Source organism: Halyomorpha halys, unplaced genomic scaffold (assembly GCF_000696795.3).
Source record: "Halyomorpha halys isolate HHAL.00 unplaced genomic scaffold, Hhal_1.1 Scaffold242.1, whole genome shotgun sequence".
Taxonomy (NCBI): domain Eukaryota; kingdom Metazoa; phylum Arthropoda; class Insecta; order Hemiptera; family Pentatomidae; genus Halyomorpha; species Halyomorpha halys.
This window is the reverse complement of record NW_027106343.1, coordinates 64,455-74,903: the sequence shown is the minus strand read 5'-3', so window position 1 is coordinate 74,903 and position 10,449 is coordinate 64,455. Positions and strand designations below refer to the sequence as shown.

The 10,449-nt window shown below is 27.3% G+C and overlaps 1 protein-coding gene across 5 annotated transcripts in view; it reads right to left on the bottom strand.

The window, feature by feature from the left end:
• The window catches only part of DIP2 (disco-interacting protein 2), a gene marked incomplete at its 5' end in the record, with an annotated part of 91,726 nt that overhangs the window by 19,494 nt on the left and 61,783 nt on the right, over positions 1-10,449 (bottom strand). For 3 of the 5 annotated variants that reach the window (XM_067044683.1, XM_067044685.1, XM_067044686.1), the window contains 2 exon segments: positions 738-984; positions 2,672-2,799. In XM_067044683.1, coding sequence (XP_066900784.1) covers positions 738-984; positions 2,672-2,799 — 375 coding nt within the window. 5 annotated transcript variants of the gene reach the window in all.

Here is a 10,449-nt window from a genome sequence, read left to right as displayed (position 1 = left end):
TTATCTTGTTCTGTTTTTAGTCCTGAAGAAGGCTAGAATCTCTAGCCGAAACGCTGGTATAAAATAAATAAATATGGTTTTGTTTATTTATGTTGTTCTTTGCTGACCGCACCCCTGACAAACTTCTTCAATCATTAATCTACGGTCAACTATCTACACCTCATAACCTCTAATGAACTTAAAATTTGTATCTTGCATTATAGTTACATCAAAGTGATCTTAAAAAAAAATATGATCTATTATTTAGATCCGATAATAATTTTGGATCCCTTCTAGTTTTAGAGTTCCCCCTTAACCAATTTTTTCTAGTTTTGACATATTTGGGCATTAGAGTAAACAACTTTTGTGGGGTCTTTATGGTAGCATTTTTGCAATTAAACACTGACTCATAATGAGACTTATGTAAACATGCTAATAAATAACAATTTTATAAAAAAAAAACCTTAAAATACCGAATTGTTTATGTAAGGCCATTCATGGCTGATGTGAATACATAAAAACATAAATACCTTATTCTTACCTGATCATCTATGATTAGGTTAGTTATTTACTACTTATTGAAAAACTTGAGGCAATAGTTTTTAATTTTCTAATAATATCTTAAAATTAATTTATACTTTTTTTTTTTTTTAGTTTTTTCTTTCTTAAATTAAAAGACCATTTCATATATTACATTAAAAAAAATTAACTGAATGAAATAAAATTATTTTCCAGCAAAAAAAATTAAAGATACATACCGACATAAAGGCATCCATAGAAAGCCGAAATGAGATCTATGCCGGGTGGGAAGATAAGGGCAACATGGTCCCCAGTGTTGATCTTGGCTCGCTCTAAGAGCAGCGAACCGACTCGCTCTGCTCGCTTGTGGAGCTGCGAGCAGGTCAATACTCCAGCAACCCCGCCCTTGGAGTTGAGAAGGGTGAATATCAGGTGCTCAGAGGTAGAAATGGCTCGCCATCGCAGAATCTCCGATATAAATTGGTACTAGAAAAAAAGATTAATATAGAAAACAAAATAACAGAGAAATAAAAACCTAATATGATTATATCCAAGATAAAATCCTTGAAATTTAATTTAATCTCTAAAATTAAATTTTATTAAAAATTAATCTACAGGACTAAAACTAACAAATGAGTTGAATTCTTGGATATAAGCACTTAAAAACCAATTTTTTAATTATATTCCTAGTAATTAATAATAATAAATTCTTTATTCAGACTAAAAAACAACAAAATTAATACTAAATTCAATAGGGTTCAATGGTGCACTAAATCCAATGACAAAAAATTGGGATAAAATGAGGTAGTCATGTATTTTCGACTAAATTTAATATATTTGAGTCACTAAATGAATATTTTTTAAGCTAAGTGTATTTAGTATTGAAACAGTAAAATTTGTCTTTAATGCTTTAATAATTTAAGCTGTTACACACTGAAATCTTTTTAAAATCAAATGAACAACTTTTTCTAACATATTGTGTAAAATAATTGGGCACACACTGCGACAGTTGTGTTTCTACAAAAGCCTTAAAGATCTGATTGAACCACTTTAGTATAAGAATAAATAAACGTTAATTCAGTGGTACACATTTAAGGTTGCTCAAATTAATATTGTCAACAGTAGGGGTCTTTAACCTTTTTGTACCTGTGGACTAAATTATTGGTTATCGGCCAGCAAGTTGGTAGGAACTAATGTAATTTTTTGTTGATTAAAATAAATTTTAAGGCAGTTAAGTGTTACTGTGCAAACCAATTTTAACATGACAGTAAATGAACTACTATAATATGAACTTTCATCTACTACACTATGCCTAGGGGACAGTACTATTACAACATAGGAAATGTTTTCATGACAATAGTTTGATTTTATCTGAGCTATCACACCATACGTAGAACCTAGTACAACTGTACTTTCATGACAGTAAATGTTTTCGTAATGGTAGCTTCACTAACATAACACATTCTGCCATTATGCTATACCTATTACGTCAGTACTGTCATGAAAGTAAATGGTATCATGACGGCAACTAGTAAACAATGCAAACGTCAAACATAACATATACTGCCAGCTATCATAGCTATACCTAGTACGGCAGTAATGCAACGACAGTAATTGTTTTCATAACAGCAGCTTTACTAACATAACACTAGACCTAGTATGACAGTACTGTCATGATAGTAAGTATTGTCATGACGGCAACTATCGAACAGTTCAACCTGCAGTGACTGGGACAATTCCAGCCATGGATGTAAATTGGTTATAATGTGACAGTACCTTCACTGCCGCTACATGTGTTATCTATCAAATGCAAGAGTATTATCATAACAGTAAATATCATAATGCTTACACCATTGTGATGAAAATAGGCAAATTAAATCCAAAATTTTTTATTTGTTTCAAAAAATAGACATTTGAACTAAAATTAATCAAAGAGAAATTTTTATTCAAAAATTGTTTTAAATAAAAATTCTTTCATAGCAGTTATCTTTTCATTTTAAAAATGAAAATTATGCAGTAACTGTTATGGTAAAATTGATTGAAATAGCAGTTATTTATTAATAACAATTTCAGACACAAGTATTAAAAAAAAGATACAAGTACTTTTTTAAAAGTTATTTCCATTAAGTTCAATAATAATAATAAGGAATACTCGTTAAGGTTTTATACTCACTTTTCGAGCCGAATCAGACTCTTCGTCAACGATGCCCATGTCTCTACCCTGAGCCGAAGCCAGCCGGTTTCCTTGAACGATGTTGCCGACCATTACTGAAGCAGGACCTACGTCTGAAACATTCGCACCTTGTTGCAACAAAGATGTCTTAGTATCCACTGTCGATAAAATTTTATCTAAACTAAACATGTCTTGTTGTGTAATAAGTAATTGACTTTAATGATGAGGTTAATGTTTCTTTCATTTTTTTAATTGTAATTAATATTGAATTTTTTTTTTAATGAATAGAATTTAAAAATAAGATGGTCCATATCAAAAAGATAGTAAAAAAATAACTATTCAATAGACACCTACATTTTGACCTACGTTGTAGGACTAAATAAGGGCTAAATAGGAAAGGTACAAAACATGATGTCAACTGAAGTCAACTTAATGTTTTCTAAGCACCATTTAATCGGGAGAGCAAGTTTGTTAGGGTTCTACTGTAGCATCAAATAAATCTCTTAAAAAACAATATTTCTAAAATAATCTAGTATTTCTTCTATAATAAAGAAAAACATAGACCTAAGAGGGTGTTTTGTCTGTAATAAAAAACAATCAAACCACTGGAGTTTTTTTCAATGGATATATAAATTCAAGAAAGGAAATATAAGTCTTCGAGGTTTCCTAAACTCCATTGATTGAAGTCAATTTATTGTTAGGCAAAGATGGTCGGAGGTTCGGTCAGTAATAGTAAACAAATAAGTTTTATTACTGACTGCACCCTCGACTATCTTTTCCTGATATTGAATCTGTGGTCAACAAAAAATGTACCATTGTCAATTAATTGTAATTGGGAAGAGATAAATTTCCCTAATTACAACTATTAAACAATAGATAACAGTTTCTATTCATTCATAGACATTGATAATCATAGAAATTTGAGACTATTTGGACCCTTTAAGTAATCCATATATTCTAACTATCAGTAAAATTACTACACATAGCTCTGTTAGTAACGATGCCTCCATATCCATTTAACAAATCAAATTACATATGAAAGAAACAGAAACCTCATTTTTTCCTCCAAAAAAAATAAAATAAACAAATAGTGATTAATAACACTCTAAAATATTATCAAAACATTAAAAAATATAGATCACAATAAAAACCATTTATTACACAACAAAATAAATAAATAAATAAAAATCATGCAATAACATAAACATAAATGAACTGCTGTCAGATTAACATTTAGAGCACTTACAGATTATTATGAAACCAGGTTTTTTTTTACAGTTACTTTAGTAGTTCTTAATATTTTCAAGGTACACTATTATTATTAGTATTGTTTATATGAAGAGAAGATGGTCGAGAGTACGGTCTATAATGATCAAAAATAAGTAAATCTTATTTATTTGTGCCGACGTTACAACCTGAGTTTTAGACCTTCACCAGGGTTGAAAAAAACAAAAAAACAAAAATTGAAATAACAACCTTAATTCAGTAAAAACTAGAATAATAAACAAACTAGGAAATATATTCTAGTTGTTGTTCTCTGAATTAAGGTTGTTTTTGTTTTTTCAGCCCTTAATGTACAAAACCTGCTCAAATAAATAAGTTAAACTTATTTTGTATCATTACTGTCTGCATGGTCGGGGGCATCTTCTTCTCATATCAAATCAACAGTCAACTAAAAACATCTCATTATTAGTATTTTTAACATTTAAAAACGAAATGATTTTGATCTGCAAAAATTATCGTAATATGGAAATATATTTAATTATTTACCAAAGCTTTGATACTTCATAAGTAAAAAAAAAAAAAAAAATTGACTATCTGATTTTTATTTTATTAAAAAATAAACATATAATTTTAGAGCAGTGTTTCCTAACCTTTTTTTAGCGGTCGAACCATTTTGTTAGAAGTACAAAAATGGCAGAACCTCTACATTATTATTTGATACAAATAAAGTGATTCCTCTTTTCACCAAATGCTATGATACCTACACGACATCTACCCAATATTTTCGAGTTTTTAAGAACTCAGAGCTGACTAGGAATGAACCATTCCTAAATTATTATGCGGCACCTTGGTTAGGAACCGATGTTCTAGAGAATTTTTGTTTAGTAGTATATCTAAATAAATTTTTTCTGATTATGAGAACTCATTTTAGGTGTCTCTAGAAAAATGTATTATTTTTTTTTAAAATGTTAAAATGATTTGTTTTTCATATTTTACCAAAATAAAATTTCATTTCATTATTTTATTATTAATTTTCCTAATAAATCATAAAAATATACATTTATAGTTAAGCGATCAAAAACTGTATGAAATATTTTATTTTTTTTATGAACCTAGATGATAACGCTATTAGAGAGATTTTTCACTCAATTTTGATCCAACCAAAAATCAAGCATCGTCATAAATATCAAATATAATAGGTGAGTATAAATTTTTGTAATTTAAGCAACAATTAGGAAAAGTGGAGACTGTTTTGTTCCGGAACTACTCAAATATTTTTTAATAGAAAAACAATTATTCAATAGATTTTTTTTTTAAATATAATATTTTTAAAGCTAATAACATTATACATTGGTTATAAAATCCAAACTTAAATTTTTGCATCCTGAACACTATTTTTCAAAAAAAAATATTTTAAATAGTATTATTAACTTTTAATCAATACGAGGGGGTACGGGTAGCCGCGGGGTATGGCCCATGGCTACTAACTCCAAGGACCTGAACCTGAGTTCGAATCCGGTTGGGCAAAAAATTATTTTATGTTACACTATAGCCGTGATTCAGACCAAACACCTCCATACACAACCCTTGGTCTAGTCACTGTATTCCCTTACAAAGTACGGACCCTTCATGGGTTGTAGCAATACAGATTTAATTTAAACAAAACGAGAATCCAACTATGGAAATCAAAGTGATTCTTTTTTTTTTTAGAGAGATCAAATAACAAAATATAGTAAATATTGTAATAAGTTATATCTAAATAAAATAATGTGCCACGTTTTTGCAGAAATATAGTTTCTTTGAGTAAAAAAAAAAATTATTATATATATAGATACTTGAACATATGTGAATTTGAAGATGGTTAGGGCTCCTGTCAAAAGAAAAAAAAATAGTTTCAATTATTTATTGATTGCTGAAATTTCCACCCACAACGCAAGTCTTCATCGGGGCTAAAATAAAAAGATACAATAAAGGAAACACTAATGTAAGTTTACTCATATTAGTTTTTACCGTCTTTGTGTCTTTTTACTTTAACCATGATAAGACCTGTATTATAGGTCGAAACGTCCGCAATCAATAAATAGTTGAAAAGTATTTTTTTCTTTTGACCTCAGCCCTGACCATCCTTAAAAAAAAAAAAGAAAAGATGAATTAGGACTATGAAAAAAACAGTAAAACTGTTTTCATAATATTTAAATAAAATTTAAATATTACAATTAACAATATCAAGCAACGAGAGTCAAGTGAGAAGGCTGTGTATGAGAATGCGTGTGCATAAGATAGTAAAATATATCGATCTTGATTGTAGAACCAACAAAGCAGTGATAGCGTAAGACAAACACAAGAAGGCACAAGTTATTTTAAAAACTCTCATGTAACTTAAATAACTTATTAAAGCATCAGCCAAGTAATTAAGAGATGATTAAAATAAATAATGTGAACCTATTTTATTAATAATTACAAAACATTAATAGCTGATTTAAACTTGTAATAACACTTAAAAAGTAACGGTTACTTGATAAATGCAATTGCTAGTTATTTTATTGAAAGTAGCTGGTACAGTTATACCATCATAAGGAACTGCTAAATTGATTTTATAAAAAAAAGTAAACAAAAACTTGATATAATAACATATAATTCATAAGCAACTGTTAAACAAATAACATAATTCTAACCACCATGTCAGCCACTAATACTGCTCCTAATTTAGCACTAAACTTCCCTCTTACTTTAATTCTAGGGGTATTCATGAGCTTTAATTTAACATATCAAAGCGTATTAAATGGAGAAATATTTCCTTCTTTTAGCATGTTAAAACAATATTACATTTAACATGGTTCAGGTTTGCTAAATGGAGATTGAAGTCAGTTTTATTTTGGAGGTTTTTAATACTCTAATAAAGTGATGAATAAAAATAACAAAATTTTGGAAGGTTCTGGAAGGAAAGGTTACAAGTTGCCCAAAAAAATTAATTAGGCTGCTCACAATCCTATACTTAAAATATTTAGCATTTTTAAACTTTTCACATTTAACAAAAATCATAAATATCCCAATTTTTAAAATTCAACACTTCTTCCCAGCATGAACAAGGAAAGAAAATAACTTATGTTTCATAAATATTATTTTTCAACCTGAAAGGTATTTTAACATTTACCGACTGAAAATAACAATTAATAAAATATCAGATTGAAAATAATCAGGTATCTCTAAATAACAATGAGTTCTAGTTTTATTAGATAGATGGTAATAATAATGGTTCATAATAAATTAGTTTACAAAATAAATATTGATAAGTTAATTTGTCTATTGGACTAATCAGTATGTTGTGTATAAGCAAATCAATCTCGCTCGCAATTTTTTCGAGTTCCTCCCTAAAAAGGAATGATACAGATCACAGTTGTTAAAAAAAAAAAATTAAAAAGTAGTATTAAAAATTTTTATTTTGTTGTTTTTCTGACCCCAACCAGACTATTTTTTTTTTTTGATTTAATATATGGTGAAGCTTCTATATATAAACATATTATTGTAAGCATATTTAAGAGTAATGATTTCAATATTCTAGATAAGGGAATACAATTAACTTATCAAAAACATCTGGAAGAAACAAAATCCAAAGGAAATAATTGCAATACTAAAGCTGAAAATAATTCCTCTGTATTAAAATTACTGTTCAGAAACATGAAATTAAGAATTTACATGAATATTACACTTCTTCAAGACCTTTATTGATGTGAAATTAAACTTAAGTTTTCTTATTGATTTTTTAATCAGAATTTAGTAGATTTATCACACAAAATTCAATAAAACTACTTGAATTTTTATTTTTTGTTAAATTTTCATTAATTATAAAAAATAATAAATCACCCTTCGCAAGAACTGGAAGCAAATGAAGAAATTACGAAAAGAGATTCTTTGAAATATTTCTGAATAAATAAATGAAATGTTCACTTGTATCGAATGTGATAGTTTTAGGGAAAGTACTAATTGAATTCGCGTCTGTTTTCTTTCCACTTATCTCTTTTTTAGATGAATTGAATCGCTATATTTCTCAATATAATATATATTTTAACAGATTTGTTAATTAAAAAAATTCAATTTTTTTTTTTTTTAATGACATCACTTCAAATGCAATATGACTTAGAACCGAGTATACTTCCTGGTATAAATTAGTTAACTCCGGAACAACTTAACCGCTAACTGCTTGTAGTATTTTCTATAAGAATAATGGTAAATGAGAAACAAAACAAGAAGGTTTCATTGAATACACTGTTATCATAAAACAAAGTTAAATCAAATCAAATTTCAACATCAGTTAATTAACAAAAACTATCAAATCTAATATTAATAACAAAGATCATGAATTAAGAACTTTCTATATGATTGAAATTTTGAAAAATAAAATATTGTACTATGAGAAATACAAATAATAAAATACCTAAAAAATCAATCAAATAATAATTTAACAACTCAAATCAATGTTTCATAATTTATAAATCTGACAGCAATTCAAAATCGAAAATAAAAAAAAAACTTCAACAAATTAATATTTAAATTTTATTTAAGATGAAGATAAATTTCTTAAATTTACAGGCAAGATTATTCATCAATTTTAATTTATAAACAGTATGTTTTACAATTTGGCTTTCATTCTACAAGAACAAAAATTTTATTTGTACATTTCAGTAAAAACCCACTGACTCCAACTTCAAAGCAGAGGAGGTTATAAAAGATTTATCAAGATGGCTGTGGTTATAATTTTAAAGCAATAATTTATTTTATAGATTATAATTTTATACTGTACAATTTAATATGTCTAATTTAAATTATTTAGGTTAACAATTTAATAAAATTTTAGTTTGTCAATATTTGTCTAATGTACACTCATACTATTCATATCCATTTGCAAATTACATGTATTATTTAAATTTTTGGTAAGTATCTAGTATCTATTGTTTTTTATTATTTTAGGTTTTTCAAAGTCAAAATTATTTTTGAAATCAATTATAAATAAAAAATTGTTAAATATTCTTGCCTTTAAATTTATCAACAATTTATTTAATTTTTTTTTTTTTACAAACAGGTAAAATATTTATACATTACTTAAGACTAAAATAATAAGTAATTAAAAAATACCATAAATTTTAAATAAAATAAATTATTCTGAATTTATTAATCCTCTTTTTGCTGCATCATTTCATTGATATATTTAAATATACTTACTTGAATCTTATTATTCTAATGTATCATAGAGCAAATCCATATCTGTTTATAATCCAAGTTTCTTGAGAAATATTTTGACATTAATACTAAATTGACTTTTAAGCAGCGATGTTTCATTTTAAATAGTGTTATTAAAAAAAAAAATTTTAACTGTTTTTAAACACAACTTCTGATCGACTCGTATTCTGTTGTTAGACAAAGAAATGTACAGTAAGTGTTAAACACCCTGACCATGGTTGATGACACATTATGGTCAAAGGAGGTCACTTTTCTGACCTGTGTTCAGAGTGGTAAGGAGAGCTCCCACTCCTCCCTTTCATGTTGGATTGTCCCAAATTGTGTTTAGTACTGTTCTAGCTTCCACCAGCTACGATTTTTCTGGGTTCTGCCACCTTTAAGGGTTTTACACTCCTTTTCAAATTTTTTTTGTTATTGAATTTAATCAAATTTATTTTTTGAAGTTAATGAATATTTTTACATATGCATTCTTTTATTTTACAAACTTCCAATTTTTTTACACGCTCAAAAGGTTTTTTTTAATTTAAAAAATTATTTATATTGTTTGGGATTATTTTACGTTGTCTAATTATTTTATTAAAAAAAATGTGATAATATATAATTACTTTCTGGAGTCCATTACTCAGTTAAAAAAAATTCATGTTTCAGGTGATTGCATACATAGATTTATTTGCATACACGGGTGACGATAATAGTCGTCATGGTTAAACAAGAAGTATTTAAACTTTATTAGGTTAAATATTTCAACTTATAATACTAAATTCCTTCCTTCTGGGTAGATTTTCTTTTAAGTTCCAAGTTGTTATCAAGACAACTGAGTACCGGGCAGCATCACGGTGTAAAAAATTGTTTCCCAAAAATTAAATGGTGCCAACCAAATAATTTTCTGAATAGTAAATAAATAAATGGAGGTTAATGGTAGCAGTGACATGCGTAATACTAACGCACCAACCAATTGCTGCCAAACCCTGTATGGTAGAAATGCCAGGGAGGGGGAGAAAAAAAAAAGTTGTTATCAAGAAGGAATTAAAAAAAAAAATCATGAAAAGTGTTTCATACTAATCCATTCATATTTTATAAAGACTATTACCAAAACTTGAAATTTCAGATGAAGATATTCTTTTTTTTAAACAAAAAATAAAACAGCACTGAAATAATTCAACTTATTACTGAGAAAGGATGCTCAAAATAATAATATACAAAAATTATAAAGGATTCAATAGGAAATAATGCAGCAAAACTACAGATTAAATAAAGGATAACTACACATAATATATTCAAATAGGAGAAATTTACTTCATGGAATATATAAAAAA